This window comes from Eschrichtius robustus, chromosome 1 (assembly GCF_028021215.1).
Source record: "Eschrichtius robustus isolate mEscRob2 chromosome 1, mEscRob2.pri, whole genome shotgun sequence".
NCBI lineage: Eukaryota > Metazoa > Chordata > Mammalia > Artiodactyla > Eschrichtiidae > Eschrichtius > Eschrichtius robustus.
In genome coordinates, this window is record NC_090824.1 from 169,283,439 (window position 1) to 169,307,672 (window position 24,234).

At 46.0% G+C, this 24,234-nt stretch overlaps 1 protein-coding gene across 2 annotated transcripts in view; it reads right to left on the reverse strand.

Annotated features, from left to right (window-relative positions):
* Positions 1-24,234, reverse strand: part of ENTREP2 (endosomal transmembrane epsin interactor 2) — a 414,304-nt gene that overhangs the window by 19,130 nt on the left and 370,940 nt on the right. For both annotated transcript variants that reach the window (XM_068538154.1, XM_068538147.1), the window contains 3 exons: positions 9,090-9,197; positions 734-894; positions 47-182 (listed from right to left, as the gene is read on the reverse strand). In XM_068538154.1, coding sequence (XP_068394255.1) covers positions 47-182; positions 734-894; positions 9,090-9,197 — 405 coding nt within the window. The remainder of the gene's footprint in view (positions 1-46; positions 183-733; positions 895-9,089; positions 9,198-24,234) is intronic.

Genomic DNA, 24,234 nt, shown 5'->3' on the forward strand with positions numbered 1-24,234 from the left:
AGCAGGACCGGGAATGGGGAACTGGCCTGTCGGGGTCGGGCCTCACCTGGCTGGTGGGGGTCGGGCCCACCACGGCCTCGTAGGGCGGCGGGAGCTCGGCGGGGTAGAGCAGGCCGGGGCTGTTGATGGTGACGCGGTACAAAGTGCCGAATGGGGAGGAAGCAAAGTCCAGGTGGAGGCCCCTGGAAAGGCAGAACCGCGGAACATCACTCCTTGGGTAAGGAGCCCGGACCCTTCCCGTTTCCCTCAAAGCGATCAGACCGATTCCCCGCCTGGAATTCTCGTGTTCGTGAAATAAAAGCCTCATTCACTAGGCAATCCTCACTTTTGTTTTTTGCTGGAAAGATATTGACACTTTCAATGAACTCTATGGCCTTTTCCATGACAATTAAAACCATCATACAGCTGATTCAACCTTTAATTAAATGTGACGTGTTCTATTAAATGACCATAAACCGACAGCAGTATTGTGTTTCGTGAAGAGTGGAACAGGGCTGCTCCTGCCTGGCTGGGTTTCTCCTCTGAGGCCCTACAGTGAGGCCAGCGGAAACGCACGGGGCGCTGAGCCCTCCCACCTCCCCGGGCTCTGCTGTCTGATCCAACAGGCCTTCGTTCGCCTCCCCCTCTGCTCACCTTCCCGGACAAGGAGCACCTCCCACACCACCCCCCAACGACGGCCTCCCATCCTTGGGCCCCAGCATAGCTCAGGGAGGTGTCCCCAGGGAAGACCCACCTGTGGGCCTCGGTGGTGGGCGTGCAGGTGTACTCCGGGGGGTAATAGGGCGGAGGGGGCAGCGGGGGCACAAACTCATCGAAATCCAGGGTCTGGTGGAGGACAGTGCCATGTGGGGTCATGCAGGCCGGGCTGGCGGAAGGCGCCCTTTGTGGAAGGAACTGCAAAACAGAGAGGTTCCGAGTGATCAGGCCGGCTGCTGTGGCTCGAACGTTATGACATACGTCTTCGTTATGTCTAACGAAGGTAACTGTGCAGAAGCTTTAATGATGAGCGTGGAACTCAGGTACTTCAACCCGTCAAACCGTGACAGCTAAACACACGTTTAAAATGGCAGCTCCGGGAGGATCACACCCTCTGCTCCGGAGCCTTATCACGCTCGGTTCCCACGCTGCTACGCAGATGCCTGTCTTCTGAGGCAAAGCGCAGTCCGGGAAGTTAGGTTCTGTCCCTGCCACTAAACCTGTCTCCTCTGATGAAGAGCTTGTGGTCAGAGGGGTGCCTGCCACCCAGGGCTGAAGACAGCACTTCCTGGAGTGAGTTCCTGAGAAAACACCAGACTCTCAGGATGCCCCTCCCCAACCCCTACACTGAAATAAACTTGGGCAAAGCCACTTTGGTACTCGCTCCTTGGGGCCCTGTCATGTGCACTATGAGTGTGTTCAAGGCCCTGAGAAGGCCTGCACCAAAAAATACGTTAAATTGTCTAGCCCATTCATGGAACATTCCTCAAATATTTTGTGATGGGCCCCTTTGGACACATAGTATCCATCAATATTTGGCAGTTCTAGGGAATTCACACACTTCGGAAAACACTGCTCTGAGGGAAAAGAATCCTTCATGAGCTCTAGAACATTCTGGGGGCAACCTCAAAACTGAGAGGCTGCTTGAGCAATGTGAGGTCAAATAACTTAAAATGAAGCTGTCTCTGCCTCATTTTCCATTTCTGTTCTTGGGAGTCACCACCCAATACCTGCTGTTCCTTCCATGGGCCACTGCTCCCCAGAGATGACCTGTGGCGTGGAGGTACCCGAGGCACAGCTCCAGGTCCAGGTCCTCCCCGAGAGTGCCTCCAGCTGTGGGCAGACCCCAGGCTACTGAACACTATGCTCTGGGACCTCTCACTGCATGGGGGGGCGGCAAGGGGTGGGTGAGACCAGGACCCAGAGTCAACTGTCCATGGCCAAGCAAGGACAGTTCCATGAGGAAACAGTGAACTCTCCAAGCTCTGCAGGAACCTGCAGAGATCCACAAAGGGTTAATGTAGAAGATGACATTTGAATGGGCCTGAAAGATGAGGAGGATTTCAATGAGTGGACTCACAGGAGGGGCTCCGAGCTCAAGAAGAACAGGTGAGCTAGTGGAAGATGTGTTTACGGAGAGCAAATTTCGGTAAGGCTCTAGAAGTTACTTCCTAATTCTGGGGGCACTGGGGAGCCAGCGAGGGTGCTGGAGCTGGGCAGCAGCTCTACTGAAGCTGTGTGGTAGGAAGTGCCTGCTGGCAGCAGCGGGTGGGGTGGTCTGCAGTTGAGGGAGGCCGGGGGGTGGTGGAACATTTCTGGACAAGTACGGGTGAGGTCGTGATTCTGAATACAGTCCAGTGCTATGAAATCAGCATGCTCTAGACTAATGCAGAAAGAACTGGGGGTGGGTGGGGGCGTGTCTAAATGTGTGACACATCAGACTGCACATGTCTAAACGTGTGACACCTGCCTTCTTCACACACAGAGCACGGTCCTTGCCCCTCCAGCTGGTGTGACCCACGGTTTGTATGTTTAATGGTCTGAGATAGAGGTGCATCCATGGCCAAGGGCAGGGTGGATGTGTCTGCCAGCCTTGACTTTGGAAAGCTGCTCGCCCTGCGGCTACTGCAAGAAGCTGAGCAGCCAGCATGAAGCCAAAGGTCCTGGAGGTCTCATGGGGGAAGATTTTGAATTAGCCTTATCAGAAATTAGAAAAATCAATAACATACTCAAGCGTGAAATGCAAAAGCCAAAGCGCTTTTCTGTGGAAGATCCAATCCCACCAGGAATGAGAGAGGTGAGGAGGTCCAGGCAATCCTATTAGCAGGTTTAAATGAGTCAATGCAGCCACACGAGGGAGGCTTTTTAAAGGCTAAACGACCATCTCCGTTTCTGCCCTAAACTCCAGATGGCCTTTCCAGGGGGGGCATTGGCCTATCTTCGCGGAAGCATGTCAGACTCAGCAGCATTTACCCCAGTTCCTTGGCTTCCACAGCCGGAGGCCCGCGAGTCACACCGACATCTCCCTTGACACCCCTCAATATCTGTCTGATGAGGCAGCGTCTGTATGGGAGCCCAGGGTCACCAGCTCTGGACTCTGCTCTGAGACAGGGGTGTTGAAGGTCTGCACCCCACGGTCCCAGGCTCCCTTGCAGCTGGCGTCCTGTTAGGTTCTGCCAACGGGGACGCGAGAGGGAGCCTGGTGAAGAGGCGGCAGGGCAGGGGGCTCCTGTCACTGCTCCTGCCCCTCCTCCCCTATGTCCTCCAGCTCTAAGGGGGGCAGAGCTTCTGCTGTTGTCTCTGTGTAACCTCCAGGCCTTCCTTGCTCCTCTGCCTTCCACCCCTGGCCAACCAGCTCCCCGTATGAGCTACGTCGAGCTCTTTTTCTCTCCTGGGCCCCGGCCACGGGGTCCATCATGGGGGCTGGTGCCGAGGGCCCAGCAGGTGCTCTATAAGCATCCACTCCACAGGTGAACACACACCCCCTCAACTGCCACCTCCCGGCAGCCCCCAGGTTATCTCCTCCTTGCGGAAGCATCTAAATCATCTCTCTGCCTTGGTCTTCTTCCTCTTGTTCTGCTTTAAAAAGCTTTGTTTAGGGGCTTCCCTGGTGGCGCAGTGGTTAAGATTCTGTGCTCCCAATGCAGGGGGCCCGGGTTTGATCCCCGCTCAGGGAACTAGATCCCACATGCATGCCGCAACTAAGAGTTCGCATGCCACAACTAAGGAGCCCATGAGCCGCAACTAAGACCCAGCACAACCAAGCAAATAAATAAATAAATAAAATAATAATTTTTTAAAAAAGGTACGTTTAATCCAATGTGATGAGGTCACTCCCTTTTAAAACACTTTTACGAGACCTCTGCTCCCTGAATCCCACCTAGTTTCTAGCTTTTTTACCCACTAACCCACTGATGCCCCAAACTCCTCCATCTGCCATTTGAACCAACCCCAAGTACCAAACTCAGGCTGTTCTCTCTCCCCAGATCCTGCCTCCTCTCACCCAGCAACCTCCTGGTCATCCTTCAGGACCCACAGAAATGCTTGCTGCCCAGCCGCACCCTCCTCGGCCCCTCATCTGCAGGGTGATGGCCAGGCGCAGAGCCGAGCCTGCATCTGGGTGCGCTGGGGAGGAAACGCGCCCTGAAGCATCCCTTCTTTCCCAGGGGGTTGTGCTTGCCCTGGGCCACCTGTAAAAGCCCCGGTTGGTCCGTGTGCTGACAAAGGTACACCTGTGCCTGGTGAGCGAAGTGAGGTTGGTACCTGGTTGAGGTGTTCACACACCTGGCATGGGCATCATTGCCCAACCCTCATCATCCATAAGAGAGGAGTTTGCATTTTAGACCCTGCCGGGGAGAAGCCCCTTCTCAGGGGTTTGTTCTGGGAGGGAGGACCCATCTTAGGCACGTGCTATCCTTGGGAGAAAGAGCAGGATTATTGCCACAGTAAAAGTTTTCTGAATGGACCTCTTGTTGGTGAGCTGGAGCTCTCCCCCTGTGCTCCGGACCCTGGAGTGATGCCCGCCCCGGTCACCCTGCTGCTCTCTGGTCCTGCCACCCCTGGGTGAGCAGGGCTGCCTCCTCAAACAGGTTCAGACCAGTTTTAGTTACTACTGTAATTTGCAATGAAATATGAATGCAGATGGGAAAACTTGCTTGTTCCGTGAAAACCGAGTTGAAGGCTTTGGAAAGACTCGATAGCTAAGCAGAAACTGCTGCCAAGGTAGGTCCTGGCCAGGCAGTCATAACAGAGTGGAGAAGAATCGTAAAATATCCAGTGGGTTCTGCATGCAGATGGCTTCACCTGTCTGACTCCAATCAAAAGGAACTAAATCTGGAAATCATAGAGGCTGCGAGTTCCATGAATTTGATGCAGTAAATACAACCTGATACACCAGAGAGACCCATAATCAGAGAAGATCATGGCCCCAAACCAAGACTGGGGGACAAATGCTCATTTGCATGTTTAAAGCCAAAATAAAATGTTCATGGTATGTGTCATTTTTATGATTGCCTGCTGTAGCTGGCTTTTTAGGTCAAGCAGACACCCATTATTGGTCCTGATCTGATAGGGTAAGTAGCACCTACGACCCAGAGACCTTTCTGCTGAACCCAGACCTCAAGGAAGGTCACTGTGGGTCAGAGGAGGTCCGGTCTCAGTGGGGAGAACTGGAGAGGGGAAGATACAGGTGAACTTGAGTGATCTGGGGGCTCCCAGGGGGCACTACATCCCTCCCTGTCCGGCCAGCACCCATTCCGAGTTCCGTGGGCAAGCCCGCAGTAGTGTGTCTGTGACGGCCACGGTACCCTGCCTGCAGCTTCTGAAGCAGCTCTACTTTACAAGGCGTAGGACGAGTGGAGAACATAGATGTCTGTAATAAAAGATGAAGTTAACAAGTGCGTGCGAAATGGAGATGCAGGTAATAGCAGACCATGTCCCCAAGGCTAGGTGGCTGGCAAGAAAGTAAGTGGGGAAGAAAAAAGTTTAATGGAAAACTGAGATTACACTTAGGAAATAAAACTAAAAATATGAGATTACAGACACTTTGGAGGTAAATGCTTTCTCCACTAAACTATATCTATAAACTGAATTTTATCATCAGATGGTCTTTTGCCACTATTTCCAAACACATTAGAGGAATTCAGCTTGATAAATTCTGACAATAGACATAACAATTTGCATCTCACGTAGACATGCATTCATTATATGAATTCTCCCCAAACTCTTAATCATCCCAAAATGCTGGTCCACAAAAATAAGAATAAAATTATGGGTTCCTTCCACGTGGGCTAAGGCCTTTGCTGTGAGTTACAGTCTGCTGATGGGTGCCCCGTGGTTCTTCCTGCATAAACTACACCCGTAAGACATTCTCTGACTTTCCAGTTCTGTGTTTTTACAGCAGAGCCAGAACGTAAAGGTACTTGGGAAGCAATGTGTATGCAGACACGCCTTCGATTTTTTTCAGTTTTTATCCAAACCCCTTACAGTTGTCTGACCCACTTCTAAACTGACGGCAATATATTTAGTGACCCTCTTTCACTGACTCTTTCCAGAGCACTCAATTTTGTTGTAAGAGACATAACTCTCTTTTTGCACTCATATTTCACTGGCTCACGTAGAACTAGAATATGCGCTTAGAGTCCACATACCACTGGCCTAAACTGGTTTGGGGATAGATACAACTGCCCCTTGGAAAGCTGATGACCCAACTGCTGGGAGCAGAAATGGCACGTGGGTGAACTGCAGAGGCTGCAGGGAGTGGGGGTGTGCTGTGGGCAGCAGGAAGCGCATCTTCCAGGCGGGATGGAGAACCGCAGCTGGCTGGCCAGTCAGGTCAGCACAGGTTGGTCAATAGAGTTATAACTGTATGTACAAGGAGAACCATTTGCAGAGGCAGAGACAGAACCCAAATCAAAAACAAGTAGCAACTCGGATAGAGAAATGGCCAAATAACGGACGTGACTTCCATCTCATGGACCACTGCAGATATTCAAACATCTCTCTTTCTATTGACTTAGCTGGATGGCCATGATTGTTTCAGGTTATAAGATTAAATCGTAGAGTAATATACGTGGTGTGATCCCATTTTGGCAAAAAAAGAAGGAATAAATGAAGGAAGAAAGGGAAGGAAGGAGAGAGAGATAGAGAAAAGGAGGGAGGGAGGAAAAAAGGAAGATAGACTATTTTCAGAAATCAAGAAACAAAGGGAAGGTTCACTGCAAATTGTTCTCAGGAGAATGCAGTGGGGGAGGGGAGATGATCAACTTTTTCTTTATATACCTCTATATTTTATTTGTTTCAATGATCCTATGTTACTTCTTTAATTAAAGAGTTTAACAATATGAAGTAAGAAAATTAAAGTCAACTATATCTCAATAAAGCTGGGGGAGAAAAAGACTTGTAAAAAAATTAAGAAGAGCTTCTGAGGCATCCTCAGGGATAACGTAGCTCCCAGCCCCATCCGTCAGGGTGTAACCATGACCCCCTTGGGCTGTCCCACTTCTTCTCCAAGGACACAGCATGTGTGGCCAGGCTGGCCCAGCCTCTGACCTACATGGTAACAGCCAACCTCCATGTGGCCACCATGCTTTTTCAAAGCCCATTGACACGTTATCTAAGTCATCCTCTCAGTGGCCCTATGAGGACAGTAGGATGTAAACAGTCTTACTTAGAGCAGAGGAAACTGGGACAAATGGGTGGTGATGTGCCCAAGGTCAGGTGCTGGTCCCACGGGCGCCACAGTCATGGGTTCCCCGGTGGCTCTGCAGGTCAGTGGGAGAACCGGCCTTCTGAGGAGAGTAGAGCCTGGTCTGTTCCATAGTCCGTGGTCACAAAAGGAGAAGAACACACCAGCAGCAAACTCATCGATTTCTATTGCCAAGCCAGGGGTCTAAAGCAAACTTACTCACCAAGTATAATACTTAGCCATGAAACAGCCAGGGGTTCTAATGGCAGCCGTTGTAATTGCAACCATACTTTACATCTGGTTGATAAAGTACCTCGAGCACCACTGCCTTTGCGGTCACAGCTGCGATGTCCCGATAACAAACCGGAACGTATTCCCTCCATGTATTTAAGAATCAAAATAGTTCACATTTGAGTTCTCACCAGATATTTAAACAGGGCCCCTCCTGAGTGAGAAAAATGAGGTTCAGGGAGGTTCGTAGGTAAAAGCCGTGGGACCCCGACCCAGATGTAGCCGACCTCAGACCCAGGATGCCAGGCCGCTCGCTTTCTACACGGAGGACTGACAATGACCTGTACGTTACGTTTCACCACATACACTATTTTAGCTACGACACACTTTCTTCTTACTTAGTTGGTAATTTCCATTTTAGTTCTGAAAACCTAGGGAATACAAACTTTCAGCATTTCCAGCCCTGTGGTTCTGTTAGTTTGGCCAAATTGGTGTGATATTTCCAGATCAAGAGTAAAATCTGCTGAGGTGACCGCAGCCCCACAGTACTTAACCTTCCATTACACGACACGCTGGAGAGAATCGCCAACACGAGGCCTCGGCGAGCAAGGCCTGAAGCTCATCGCTGCTGAAGAACTGCTTAATTAGGTATCTTTCAGAAAACTGCCGCCTCTCGGAAAGGTCGGCGCGGTTGTGACAGCTGTGTGGATGTACACAGGGAGAAAGAGGCTGCACACGATTAGAGCCAATGAATTTTTAACGCCTGGGTAATGATGCTCTCTGGCCCTGCATCTTGATGAACTGATGTACTGCTGCAGGGTGGGTGAGAAACAACAAATCAAACAGGCTCCTATAAGAAAAACTTGCCTTTTTTTTCATGAGATGCTGAAAACATTGGAGAGGGGAGGCAGGGCAGGTCTTGGAGGGGCCACGGGGAAGAGGGAGGGCACGGTTCCTACCCTTAGCATGAACAGCAATGTCTTCCCATCACTTTCCCTTTATTTGCTGACTTTAGTGGTAACGTACTGAGCAGTGGGCTGTGTTCCATTCACACAAATAACGAAGAGCCGTCATTATTTATTGAGCATGTATTAATAAGTGTGTGACCTCTGCTCTTGGCCTCATCACTCCCCTGGGGACCAGCACTTCCTCTTCTCTAAGACCCTGGCCAGAGGTTCCAACGATGGCTGGCCAGTGACCTGTCACTGGATTTTGAGCTCAGAGTTAATTAGCAAATCTGCAAAGCACAGAGGAGCAGTTTTTCAATTTGAGAAGAACTCATCTTCTAAACAATCTTCCTTTATTAAAAGTGAATTCTGAACAGAGCCTTGCTCTGGAGGTGCCGGGCCTAGAGGACATCTCAGGCTACAGGACTGTCGCTAAAATTACTCAGGGGCACAAACCAGGGGCTATCTAGAGGCACGTGATGGTAGCTGGACCCTGTCAACAAGGAGCTCCAACAACACCTAAAATAAATACATCAGTGGCACCAAATGTGTGAGTTTTGTCTTCCAGAGGGCAGCATGGAGTGACCTCCAGGGATCTCCAAGCCCCACGCGCTGTCGGGGCTTATTGCCCTCGGGGCTTCTGGATGGAAGCCAGCAGTGTCCATGATACACTGGTCTCAAACTGGCTGGGGAGGGGGGGCTGGAGCCTGCCATTCTGAGTGTGCTGGGGAGGAAGGGGGACCACTCACCATCTGCAGGACGTCAGCGGAGACCATCTGCATGCAGCACATGGCTGTGGCCAGCGCACACACGATGGTGGACAGGACGTTGAGGGCACACACGCTGAAGAGCAGTTCCTGTGGGAAAAGATGCGGGAGGACGTCAGCGTCATCTTGGCAACGCAGATGGCAGCCTCCTCGGCATTGCCGTCAAGGTCCAGGATGAGGATGGTCAATTGTGGGTTTCTTTTTTCATCATCAAAACTGGCTTTTATAGACACATTTGTTTATTCTTGGTTTATACATGGTTGATCAAATTACTCTTAGATACTAAGTGATGTATTTTACAATTTTGATAATTATTAGGTAGTCACTGTCTTAAGAAAATCTTCAAATTGCCAACATTTGAGTAGGTGGGCAATCTCTGTCGATTATAAAGTGTAACTGAATATTTTGATAAGAATTCCAAGTATTTTAAACTACTTTTCTTGACATAACTGTAGATTCACTTGCAGTTGTAAGAAATCATAGGGAGATCCTGGATACCCTTCCCTCAGTTTCCCCCATGGTAGCATCTTATAAAACTATAGCGTGATATCATAACCATGATTGCCAATGATACAGTCAAGACAGAGAACATTTCCGTCACCACAAGGATCCACCCTCCCCGCCCGTGTTGCCCTTTTTTAGACACACTCACCTCTCTCTCCCTGCTCCCCACTCAATCTCCCTTTCCAGACCCCTGTCAACCACTTGTCTGGTCTCCATTTTTATAATTTTGTCATTTCAAGACTGGTATACAACTGGCATCATAAAGCATGTAACTTTTCAGAACTGGCTATTTTCACTCAGCATAATTCCCTCAAGATTCATCCCAGTTGTTGCATGTATCAATAGTTCATCCCTTTTTATTGCTGAGTTCCATGTTTGTTCATTCTCCAGCTGATAAATAACTGGGTTGTTTTCAGTTTTGGGCTATTACAAATAAAGCTCAGGAGCATTTGTGCACAGGTCTGTGTGTGAACATGAGTTTTTATTTCGCTGGGATAAATGTCCAAAAGTACAATTGCTGGGTCATATGGTAACTGAATGTTTAGTTTCATAAGAAATTTCCTAATTGTTTTCCAGAGTGGCTGAAACATTTTACATTCCTACCAGCAATGTATGAATGATCCAGTCTCTCTGCCTCCGTGCCAGAATTTGATATCACTATTTTATTTTAGCAATTCTGATAGGTGTGTAATGATATATCACTGTGGTTTTAATTTTCATTTCCCTCACAGCTAATGACCTTTTCAAGTGTTCATGTGCCATCTGTTTATCCTCGTTGGTAAAGTCTCTGCTCATAACTTTTCCCATTTTCTAGCTGGATTGTTTGCTTTTTTTTCTTTTTTAACTGAGTTTTGAGAGTTCTTTTTGCATTCTAGATTCTAGTCCATTGTCAGATATGTGGTTTGCAAGTTTTTTTTCCCAGTCTGCAACTTATCTTTATCTAGCCCTAGATCGTGGTGATTTTCTCTTTTTTTTTCTAAAAGTTTTTATAGTTTTACGTTTTACATTTAAATCTGTGATTCATTTTGAGTTAATTTTTGAATAAGGTGTGAGGTTTAGATTAAGGTTTATTTTTATGTTTTTAATTTTGATCTCTATATATTCATTGCTAGAATATAGAAATGTGGTTTGTATCAATATTTGTATTTATCTAGTATCCTGTGACCTCGGGATTTTCTTCCGTGTTTAATTTCTTCCTTCCCAATTTGTATGCCTTTCATTTCCTTTTCTTGCCTATTAGCACTAGCTAGAATTTCAAGTATTATGAATAAGAATAAGATGAATAAGATGCTGAGATGAGATATCTTTGTCTTATGCTCTCAGAGGGTTCACTCATAGAATTTTAACTATCCAAATACAATTCATTCTTCTTTAGATAATTTACTCTCAAATCCTTGCCAGAAATAGAAAAAAAGAATAACCATGATTCACAAAAATGACCAAAGATTTAGAATAATTTTATGTCCTTCAATATACATACTCATACAATACTCATACGATAAATGCAGAAAATACTGTAAATACTCAAAAAATTATTAGGAAAAATGGATCTTTCACCAGAAAGACCATGGTATTAATGAGGTTAGTTTCAATTTTCTAATCAAGGAGTTGACAAATCCTCAAGACGAGGTGGGACATACTCATTGTATTTCCTCGTTAACATGAAATGTTAACTGTAACACTGTAAATGTTTCAAATGATGGTCTAGTCTGGGAGCATGCACAGGGCTTGCTCATGGATACTTGAACCCATGTGTTCTAATCAATAGCATCCTTTAAGAAAGTTCCCCAATTTTCTGTAGGCTGGTGTGACTACAGAAGTCTTTGCCCAATCCCCTTCCTCGGAACCTGCTCATTTGTTCTCAAGACTGCCTGTAAAATAGCCAGAAAGGGTGTGATTATGATAATATTACAGAGGACAAAGTTAATATACCATGCAAATGTGAATACAGAGAACAGAGTCATGTTTTGGAGATTTGTTAGGTAGAACCGAAGCAAGTCTCAGCTTAGGGCTAATTATTCTCCACGCCTGAGGTCAGAGTGTTCTGAGAACCCTGAACAAATGTGGGAAGAGTTGCTACTCCCAAATCTGAGTACTGGACACTGTAACCGCTAATCCTTTTCTCAGACTCAAACGGTTTCTTCATGTGCATCGGCTAAACAGCATTCAACTGAATTCTCCAGGGGGACCCTCTGAAGATCCCAGGGTTCTCTCACCTCCAGTATTCTGTCCTGAGAACTCTCAACCCCAGGCCTCGGTCTCCCTCAGACCCTCAGCTCTGTCTCCCCAACTCAGGGAGTCTGCAGGGATCCCCCTGAGTTCCCCGTCCTGCACTGTCCCCTGGAGACTCTCCTCTCATTGGTTGACCATATTTCAAGGATCACTGTCCTTTACTGTCTGATGTTCAATGTCTTCATATTTTGTCAGGTTTTTGTTGCTGTTCTTGTTTCAGGTGGGAGTTTAAATCCAGTCCCTGTAACTCTACCTTGACCAGAAGCTCTTGGTCGCTCTTAGGCTCATCTAAGTATCACGTGTAACATTCTTAGGGCCACCTCAAGTGTCCTCTCTGAAGTCGCTAAAGACAGAGTAGGATGGGAGCTCAATTGTGGGAAACGGCAGGCACAGATGGGGTTGGGAAGAGGCGACGATGTTTGGATTTTATTTTGTAGGCAATGGGATACTTCTGAAGATGTCTGATGTTGGGAAAGAGATAACACAACCTGTTTTCACAAATGATAGAGAGACCTTTTGCAAAACCTGGGACATAGTTGGTGCTGACTGTTGAAGTGAATGCCCTTCTGAAAGTAACATTAATTTTGAATATAGTCTCATGTGCAACCAAGTAAAACTACTCACAAAAAATAAACACAAATCATAACCTTTTGTTTGAATAGCGTCATGAGGCAAACACTGCTTTATGTCTCATGGAGCATATTCATTGGAATCACACACCAAAAAGACTTCTTTTTTTCTTCTTCTAGCTGTTTAAATGCATGGCTTTTTGCTAGATAACGACACACCTGGAATTGTGTCTATGTGTTTCTTCAGCACTCTCTTTCTGGCTTAAATAACGCCTTTACCTCTGCTCTTTGACGGGCAAGCACTGAAATCCAAGTTCTATAAAATCTCTTTACAAGGTCATTCAAAATGGCAAGCATGAGGACAAGGTGGGTCTTGCATGGTGGATCCTGAGTTTTGCTGCTGGCCACTCTGCATACTTCCTCGAATACAATTAAGGAAATCACGTCTATAACGAATCAAGTATGAAACAAAAACTAAAGGAGATACTTAGGGAAACCTACGAATGATAAATTCTTTAAAAATTCTCTCCAAGACGAGTAAATTCCGAATATTAACACCACAGCAGAGAAAGGTGACAGCCAGGAGAAATTACGCATTAAGAAACATACAAAATTCAGGATTTTGATTCCCCTGTTTGTTGAAAATACTGTTGTCCAGAGGACAAAGGGTCTTATATTCATTACTATTAGCTAATTCACCAGTTTTTTTTTTTTTTTAACATGTTTTTGTTTCTTTTTGAATAAAAAAGAGATTCCAGAGGAGACTGTTATCAGGCAAGGTATAATGAAGGAAGATGAGGAAAGGCTCATAGCGTAAAAAATACGTGATGAAACCCATGGCTAACAATAACCGTACATGTGTTATAATCACAAGGGATGGGGTTGGGCTTTATCAGAATTATCCTCTTGAAGTTTCCCAATTACTTCACACAGTAATAACTATCTTAGGGGGTCTTTCATGGCAACAACTGGAGTTCAATGTGGAAAAACAGGATGTTAGGAAAGGTCAGTGGACGTGGTGGGGAGCCTGACGAAAGAAACCATGCCTGTCATCATCTTCTCTGTCCAAGGTGGGAAAGGCCAAGTCAAGAACTTGGGTGTGCCCTGATCACTCTTTACCCAGACCACTTCCCGGGGTTGTTTGCAACAGGCATCCTGGAGGAAGGAGATAACATGTCCACTGGACAAAGTGGAGGCTCGCTACAAAGGCAGCAGATTCTCCAAGCTCAGTGTTCCCCTTCTGTAATGCCCACCACATGTGTGGGCATCCATGAGGGGCCTTTGCATCTTTCCCTGAGACTTGAGGGGCATGAGAAACTGACAGAGACCAGCATGAAGCTCTGGCCACTGCTTTTGCCATGAGTGAGAAAGTCCTTTGTCTCTGAACCGGGAGTCTCATGTCTTCTGCCAGAGAAGTAGCAGCAAATTCTAACAGGCTAGGTTGTTAGCTTGAAAGCAAGTAAAATCTCAGACCCTGCACAATTCCTGACAGCATGTTTCCCTCTTCAACAAGAGCAGAGACCAGTCTTTATAGTAGAATATCTCATCAAAATAGGTGTCTGGTAAATATATGTATGAAAAATATATGGGATATTTCATTATTCTTTTCTAAATTTTCAGTTTAGACTAGAAGGAAATAACAGGCTTAATTTCCAAATTTCCAACCACACACCAGAAAAATTTACCATCACCTTGAAATAATGTTTTTTTCAGAGTCTTACATCAAGATTCTGCAAAAACTCTCGGTCATATGATCAGTGTGTGTGTGTGTGTGTGTGTGTGTGTGTGTGTGTGTGTGTGTGGAAAATCGTGACTTCCATTTTTCATAAAATTTCTCGAGTGATGAGCCCATCCTGGAACAGATCACATGCCATTTGCCATTTAATTTGTCTCTAGAAAGCAGTTCTTTGTGGGGCTGGCTGGAATACTGATCCTACAAAAGGAGCCAAAATTAGGCTGTCACATGGAGAAGGTAAGTGATTCATGGGGGAATCTGTGAAAGCTGTAATTTCAAGACACAAACATTCTACCTGGAATCCCTATAAGTTTAAGAAATTTTAGCCTTGTTCTGGCCTCCCATGTACCATCAACAACACAAATGCTACTACAAGAGGCCAGGTTTGCTCCTCACACAATATGTGCTATCTGTTCAAAGGTACTTTTAACTTTGAGCAAAGATCCGTGAGGAAATTTACACACTCTCCACAATGGTGCACAACTGCACCTTATTTGGGAATTCAAAACCTGTCCTCTGCCCTCTGAAGTAATAGCTTTTAGCCTTTAGCTGAAGAATGTAGATTGCCTAATTATAATATGTATAAATAACTATAACTCATAGACTATTTTCTTACAGTTCTATCAAGTTTGAAGATCAAGGAAACTGTTTGCCACTTTTCCAGTATTCAATGATGAGTATTCAGGCAAAAAATATGTTCCTTTGGTGTGTGTGCAGGGGTGGAGGGGATGTACACACACACATATATTTTAATCTTTTTAAAATTCCCTTTAGGTTTATTTTTTGATCCAGTGGTTGTTCAAGAGTATGTTATTCAGTTTCCATATATTTGTGAATTTTTCCATTTTTTTGCTGTCATCGACTTCTAGTTTCATTTCATTGTGGTCGGAAAAGACACTTAGTAGATTTCAATCACCTTAAATTTGTTAACACTTGTTTTGTGACCTAACATGTGATCTATTCTGGAGAATGCTCTGTGTGCACTTGAGAAGAATGTGTATTCTTCTGCTGTTGGGTGAAAAGTTCTGTATGTCTAAGTCTGCTGGGTTCATTTTGTTCCAGTCTACTATTTCTGTACTGATTTTCTGTCTGGATGTTCTATCCATTATTGAAAGTGGATTATTGGAGTCTCTTACTATTACTGTATTACTAATTTATCCTTTCAAATCTGTCAATATTTGTTTTATACACTTAGGCGCTCTGATGTTGAGTGCATATATATTTACAATTATTTTATCTTCCTGTTGAATTGACCCTTTTATCATTATGTCATTACCATCTTTGTCTGTAGAGACAGTTTCTGACTTAAAGTCTACTTTGTCTGATATAAATATGGCCACTCCTGCTCTCTTTTGGTTTCCATTTGCATGAAATATCTTTTCCATCCCTTCACTTTCAGCCTTTGTGTGTCCTTGAATCTAATATGAGTATTTTTGTAGACAGTACACAATTGGATCTTGGTTTTTGGTTTTTTACCCATTCAGCCACTCTGTATCTTTTTATTGAGGATTTTGTCTTTTTACATTAATTATTGATATGGTAGGATTTACTATTGCCATTTTAACTGTTTTCTGTTTGTCTTGTAGTACTGTTTTCTCTCTTTTTATCTCTTGCTGTCTTCCTTTGTGTTTCATCCTTTCTTTTTTCTTGTTTCTGTATTGATAGGTCTTGATTCCTTTCTCTTTTTCTTTTGTTTAATTTTATGGGTATTTTCTTTCTGGTTACCACAGGTATTCCATAAAATATAGTTATAACAGTTTTTTATATATATACATATATTAATATACATATTTCCTATAAATTCTAGATTTCTAAAAACTCACTGTGATGCTAACTAGCCTCTAGCTTTAAAATAAGATCAAACAAAGAATTATCCTATATTTACGTGAATTTTAAAAATAAGTTTTGTCAAGAGATTTTTGGAAGAGAAGAAGGGTCCTGCACACATCAAAATGTATTATAAATCTACAATAACAGAATAGTATGACATTGATAAGGAACAGAAGAGAGTCCAGATACCGATCCTTAAAATAATGAAAAAAGTGGCACATTACATAACTTGTGTTGGGATAACTGACTCTTTTTAAAAAACAAAAAGACAAATCTATATGTGAAAAAAAGAAGAGAGGAAAATTCTTCCTTGTGAACCTAAATGCAAAAATCCTAAGCAAGATACTGGCAAAGTTAAATCCGATAGCGTATTAAAAACACATTATGACCGAGTTTCGTTTATTCCTGTGTTACAAGAATGTTCTAACTTAAAATAATCTAATGGAATTCATCACGTTAAATGAGAAAAACCATATGATAATCTATTAAGATTAGATGTCAAAACAGCAGTTGATATGTCAACACTAGTTTAAACGCTCCTAATAAACTAGAAATAGATGAGAGCTCCCTTAACTTAAAAAACTCTACAGAAAATACCAGGAAGGAGATGGGGATGGTGGCCATTATCACTTCTATCCAACGCTGTACAGCAGGTCGCGGCCGTTAAACTGAGAAGACATTAAACAGAAGTAAACTGGGGGAGAGATCAAGATGGCGGAACAGAAAGACGTGGTGGGGCTTCCCTGGTCGCGCAGTGGTTGAGACTCTGCCTGCCAATGCAGGGGACGCGGGTTCGAGCCCTGGTCCGGGAGGATCCCACATGCCGCGGAGCAGCTGGGCCCGTGAGCCACAATTACTGAGCCTGCGTGTCTGGAGCCCGTGCTCCGCAACAAGAGAGACCGCGATAGTGAGAGGCCCGCGCACCGCGATGAGGAGTGGCCCCCCCTCGCCGCAACTGGAGAAAGCCCTCGCGCAGAAACGAAGACCCAACACAGCCAAAAATAAATTAAAAAATAAAATTAAAAAAAAAAAGAAGGACGTGGTGCTCATCTCCTCCCACAGATATGTCAAAAGTACATCTACACGTGGAACAATCCTCCCAGAAAACCTACTGAACGCTGGCAGAAGGTCTCATACGTCGTTCGTGAATTCCATATTTGCGAATTCACCTACTTGCTAAAATTTATTTCTAACCCCCCAAATCAAAACCCGTGGCACTTCTGGGGTCATTCGAGGTCATGTGTGGAGCAGCAAAAAATTTGAGTTGCCTGATGGGCATATTCTCAGCTGAAGTTGAACCAGGCAACCTCTGCCTTCTCATTTAACTCATACTATAAACAAGTGTCCTTTTCCAGGTCTGTTTACATGTGTCAGATAAGCTTTGCTGAAGCATGAGTTACAGTGCTGTTGGCCTCAAGTTCAATGTTAATGAATCAACAATAAGCACACATAAAGCAAGGTCTGTACTGACTAGCTGATAAAAATGTTGTGACCAGAGGCTTGCAGGGTCCTCACCTCGTACTTCCCCTAGGAGCAATGATCCTGTATTCACTAATCCAGTGTTGCTGTAGCTTCATAGAAATAACTACTTCAAATAAAGAGAATCAAGTGTATTTGTTAAACAAGATATAAAAGGCACAAATCGTAAAGGAAAAGATTGATAAAATCAGCTATATGGAAATGTTAAAACTTCTATATGAAAAAAGACACCATAAAAAAGAAAAAAAGGTCTACAGACTGAGGAAATGTTTGCAATATGCACAGTCAAGAAAGGATTAGTATTTGGAATATATAAGAAATCTCTAAAAATAAAAAATAAAAAGATAAGCCAATATGCAAATAGCAAAAGATATGAATAGCTAACCCAAGGATGAAGTAACACGATGGCTCTTAACATGAGACTGTGTTTCTCCTCCCTGTGGTCAGGGGATGCGTGTAACTCACTTAACGAGCTACCATGTTCCTCCCCTCACAATGGCAGAAGGAGAAAGCTTGGTGAGGACGTGGGAAATGCAAATCCTGATGGAGAGCCGGTGGTGTGCACGTTAGCACAACCCCTTTGCAGAACAACTTGGCGATTCTCAATAAAACAGAAGATGCCTAAGGCCCGGGACCCAGCAATTCCACTCCTAGGAATGTCTCCTGGAGAAATGCTCACACAGGTGCCCAGGGAGACATATACAAGGATATGCAGAGCAACGCTGCTGGTGATACAAACGTCTTTGAAGGCATCCAAATCTCCATCCACAGGGGAAAGGGAAAATAAATGCTGGTCCATCCACACAATGGAAGACTGTGTAGCAGGGGAAATAGACCAGAGTCCTGCCACCAAACGGACGACTGTCATCAAATGCCCCCTGAAAGGCGGGAGTTAAAGGTGAATCCGTACAAAAAGAATAAACACCATCTGCGTGAATCTGAGACCAGGCAAAAACTAACCTCACTGTTTAGGGACACAAATATATGATGAACAGCAAAGGCGCAGGGGCCATGAGATGCAGCGGGGGCGGGGGAGGGGAGAGGCGCTTCCACTGAGCTGACGATGCTTTCTTGTCTAACTCACATGATTGACGCGCGGGGGTTCACTGTGTCACTTTTCAGACCATTCTGTGTATCTTAAATATTGCCTGGAAAGAAATGTTCACAATAAGTTCCTACAGTGCATCTGCTGAAAAGAAAGAGCCCCGGGCTTCCCTGGTGGCGCAGTGGTTGAGAATCCGCCTGTCAATGCAGGGGACACGGGTTCGAGCCCTGGTCTGGGAAGATCCCACATGCCGCGGAGCAACTAAGCCCGTGTGCCACAACTACTGAGCCTGCGCGTCTGGAGCCTGTGCTCCGCAACAAGGGAGGCCGCGACGGTGAGAGGCCCGCGCACCGCGATGAAGAGCGGCCCCCGCTCGCCGCAACTAGAGAAAGCCCTCGCGCAGAAACGAAGACCCAACACAGCCAATCAGTCAATCAATCAATCAATCAATAAAAATAGCGTTCCCTTTAAAAAAAAAGAAAGAGCCCCATCTGTACACACATCAATGCACGCACCACCACCTCCATCAGCTGGTCCCCGCAGCACACAGCAGGCACACTCAGTGGCTGAAGAAAAGGTAACGGGTCATCTCTGTGCAGGGAAAAGCAAACCCACAAAGAACACCCCAAACCAGCAGCAGCAGGGAGCGGCTAGCACCTCAGGTACAAAGGAGGGAGCCAGGTTCCTAGGACCCAGCAGAAATAGAGCCCAGAGAGGGGTCCGTCCACCAGAGCCGGTAAAAACTCACAGCCTGCGAGAGGAGGAGGCTGGAAACAGATGGCCTGACCTCTCTTTCCATCCTCCCATCTCCTGCTGGTGCCTCTCACTGGGCAAACCCAACCAGATGCAGAGAGAAGGGAGTCTGGGTGATGCAGAATGCAGACACCAGCTTGAGGGGCCAAAGCGAGGCCAGACAAAGGAGGACAGGAAAAGGAGGGGGGCTGGGGCAAAGAGAAATAACCAATTATCAATACCTAGCATAGCTATCTATCAACTATCTCTATGATTAATTGAAAAAAGCAAAGTTGCTAATACAGTATTAATAAAGCTCCTGTTTTAGGTTAAATTTTTTACATATATAAATGCATTTTTTGTAGAAAAAAAGTCTAGAAGAGAATATATTCATTGCAGGCTTATCTATCTATATACCTGTCTATCTATGTATCTATCTACTTCTCTATGATCCATCAATTATCTATCGATTTAGTTTTTAAAACTTACGCAATGGTCAGTTATTGCTTTCATAATGGAAAATATTCAGTAAGCTTCTTTTTCAATCAATGGAGTGTTGAGGAAAAGCCCTAAGGTTTACTGTATAAAATTCTCAGAATAACTGTGGGAATCTGTCATAAGTCTCGACATTCAGGATCAGTTTTAATGCTACAAGTTTTCTCAAATAAATGCCAAGCAAAATAAAAATAGGTGACGGCAGTTGGGGGGAACCCAGATGACAAAATTTTAAACCAGTCTTCCAGGCAGAGAACTTTTCTCGGCTATGATCAGTTTCGGTTGTTTCATCCACCAATATAGCAACTCTAAAACAAATGCTTTGAAAAAAAATAAAATGCCAGGGGAGGGATAGATTCGAAGTATGGGACTGACATATACTCACTGCTGTATATAAAATAGATAACCAACAAGGACCTGTTGTATAGCACAGGGAACTCTGCTCAGTACTTTGTAATAACCTAAATGGGAAAAGAACTTGAAAAAGAATAGATACGTGTATACGTATAACTGAATCACTTTGCTGTACACCTGAAATTTACACAACATTGTTAATCAACTATACTCCAATATAAAATAAAAATTAAAAAAACAACAAAACAAAACAAAACAAAACAAAAAAACAAAGAAAAACCAGAGACCAGTGGTTTGTTACTGGCTCCTGGAGCTGGTGCTGAAGTTGGGACGAGAAAGCCAAGGCAGCAGGAAGCTGCCAACCGTGGACATGGCCTCAGACGCAGCCAAGGGTTATGAAATGAGCATCTGTCAAATCCACGTGATGGGGGTGGAAGTTTGGCCTGTTCCTGACATCATACCTAGTTCTGAAAAGGTTCCACTGGCAACATCAACATGCTAGGCCAGCGCCCAGGGGCAGGCACATTACTCCACCCAGGGCACGGGTGCAGCCCCTGGGGTCAGGAGCTGCCCACTGTGGTGCGTCCTGGGCAGGCCCTGCAAGAGGCACTGGGCAGGGAGCACCGCTTCCCCGTGGTCACACAGGGGACCGGGATGCCCACGAGGGCGGGGCTCAACATCCACACGGTTCCTGGAGAGCCCCAGAGCGGGGGCCGTCAGTGAGGGGTGCGGACTGCTGTCAAGATGAGAGGGGGAGGGGGGACCCTCTGAATAAGGGGAAGGACAGGGCGGAGCTGACCCCACAGGAAACCAACCACACGTCTACATGGAGACCAGCACACCGTCTACACGGAGACCATCGCAGGGCGGACCCATGCCCGACAGAAGAGGCTGCTTCCCTCATCCCTTCACCTGCCAATGCCCGGAGGGACAGAACCCGAGACGGGCAGGATGGACATGTCCCAGACCTCGGCCCACAGGTGCTGGGGCAGAAGAGGAAAAAGGGATCAGGTCTCCCCTCACAAGAATGGGGCATCCAAACTGCATGTGGAGGGAAGCTCTGAAAGAGACCAAATTCCATGTCCGGACCTGGACGTGACCAGAAAGTCAGAGGGGCAGCCCAAGCTGCATAATTTAAGGAAGGAGATTCTGCCGGTACCTTGGAGGCAGTGACGCCTAAGGACTCAGTCACCCAAAGGAGCTCTGCGAGGCGGGGGACCCAACACCCCCGGGGGCAGAGCGGGTGATCAGGTACTGCTAAAGTGACTTAAGTGCTCCTACTTCAAATAACAGTGCTCCAAGAGGTGTTCTGTTTCCATGTGGAATGATTTAGAACCTACTGCAGAGCACAGGCAACTCTACTCACTACTCTATAATGACCTACATGGGAGAAGAATCTAAAAAAAAAAGTGGATACATGTATATGTACAACTGAATCACTTTGCTGTACAGCGGAAACTAATACAACACTGTAAATCAACTATATTCCAATAAAAATTAAATAAAAAAAAATTTTAAAACACCAACAACTTTGCAACTTTCGACACTATGTTGTATGCTTATTGGAAAGCCATTTAGAATCTTTTTTTGTGTTAAAACACTCCTGTCATCTATAAGCCTGAATGCTAAGGTCTAGAAACCAGTACTGACCACGGTGGACAAGGTCCTCGAGGGTGGCTGTGGGGCACATTTCCGTGAACCTCAGCTGACTTCAATTACTGGGCTTCATGTCCTACTGCAAAATAACTTCCCCAGGACATAAAGAGCAGAAGCAACCCCTAATGTACCTCTTTGGCCTAGGAATTGAGGGCCAATTAGATGTGAGCCTGCTTAAAAGAAAAGCTCAGCCTTGAAGGAATCAATTAGTTGACGGTATAAATCCACACAGTCCCAAGGCTCTCGATTTAGCTTTGATTATGCAAGACGGTCACAGTTAGAGTCCTCTGTCTGGGTGAGCGCCGTATTAATCCAGCATCCACCTGGCACCACTGTCCTTTAACGCCAGGAAGGACAGCTACACGGTCATCTGGGCATCTGGAGGGGGTGCATCTGAACAGAGGGAGGTCAGCCAGCGAGGACGCTGTGGGAAAGGAGGACCCAGACCGCAGTAACTGTCCAAGGGTCCAGACCCCCCGAGGAGGGGCACTGGGGTCTCACCTGGCACAGGCCAGCAGGGATGGATGCAGAGAGAGATACATCCGTCTCTAGAGTAGGATCCCCATTCCCGAGGCTTGGCGAGCAGAGCCTGGGGCGACGGGAGGATGGGGCAGGGAGGGTGGGGGAGGACCAGAGAGGATCACAGGAACACAGACTCCTATTCTTGCTCCACGGCGATGCCATCCATGCTGTTGGTGAAGCCAAAATCCTAGCATCACCCTTGGTTCCACACGTTCTGCACACCCCACGTCCAAGCCCTCCGTGGCATCTGTCAGTGCAGCTGCCAAGCTCACCCGGAATCTGTCCTCTGCCCCGGCCGCGCCCGTCTGCCCTGGACTGGGCGGTGGCCTCCCCAGTCCCCAGTGGCCACTCCTGCCCGTTGGCAGTGCACGCTCCAAGAGCTGCAGGGTCCCTTCTTCCTCCCAGCTTATAGGGATGTCCACGCAGCTGATCAGATCTCCGCTCCCTCCTGCCCCCTTCCTGCCTCGCCGCCAGGGCAGTGCTCTCCCGTTCTCTCTAAGCACCAGCTCCAGGCCCACCTCATCCAGCTCTGGCCCTGGGGACACTGGCCTGCCTCTCTACCTTCCAGCTCCCAGGCTTGGGCAAGTGGCCAGGAAGGTGGCGGAGCAGGAGGGTCCAGGAAAATGCTGGGCGCCAGGACTGCTGTAGACCAACTGAGCTCGTCCCCAGGCGCCAACCCTGTTCAGTCCCTCAGCCTCTACGTGACCATGATAGGAGATGGCACTGAAGGCCCCCGCCCCCAAATCTCCCTGATCTTCCCATCACCTCCTGTTCACACCACACAGAAGATCCACAGACTGGAAGCCTCCAGCCCCGCTCTCTTCCTGCTGGGTGTGTGCCTTTGAGAGTCTTCTCATTGCTCTGTGGCCTGACTGTCTCATCTGTGAGGCGTGGATTGGCCCAGATTTGAAAGTAAAGTAGGTCAACTCCTAGGGGTTGGCAAAGGGAACCCCCCTGGGAGAGCTTCTGCCAGGCGTGTGCAAAGCTGAATGTCAAGTCCAATTAGCTCACTATGGGGGGTTCTGGAATGCAGAGGAGGAAGTCACCAGCCTCAGAGAAGGTTGGGTACCATTCATTTTGCTGTCTTCTGTGACTGGTTATCATGTTTGCCTTTATTTCCGTCAATTCAGAAATGCACCCATAATGTTCATCTCTCGGGACAAACACGACCAAAATGAGTAAGTTATTTATCTATAAACATTATGAAGCATTTTCAGGTATTTAACAGTTGTAATAACTACCTGTATTTAATTACTTTCAAATGTTAACTACATTTTAAATTGCTTTAAAATAGGTCTTAGAATCTCTTTTCTTAGCAAGTACACAATTGATTATAGCTATTTATAAGTGAAAACTCTACAGTTAAAATTACTCTCTTGGGGGCTTCCCTGGTGGTGCAGTGGTTAAGAATCCGCCTGCCACGGGTTCGAGCCCTGATCCAGGAAGATCCCACATGCCTCAGAGCAACTAAGCCTGTGCGCCACAACTACTGAGTCTGCGCTCTACAGCCTGCGATCCACAACTACTGAGCCTGCGTGCCACAACTACTGAAGCCCACGAGCCTAGAGCTCGTGCTGTGCAACAAGAGAAGCCACCACGATGAGAAGCGCTCGCACCACAACGAAGAGTAGCCCCCGCTCACCTCAACCAGAGAAAAGTCTGCGCGCAGCAACAAAGACCCAACGCAGCCAAAATAAAATAATAAAATAAATAAATTTATAAAAAAAGTAAAAACAAAGTAACTTTTATAATATATTTTTTAAAAAATTACTCTCTTGATAGCCAAAAAAAAAGAAAAGAAAAGAAAAGAAAATCCTGCTCTTTCATTTTGATGAATGTGGGAATATTTAAGATTCAAGAAAATGTAGTAGACCTTATTTTAAGCATTATTTTGGAAGGAAAGATAAGACAATATCAACCCTGGAAGAAAAATGTGCAAATGAGGGCTTGTTCAGATTGCTATTTCCTAAATAA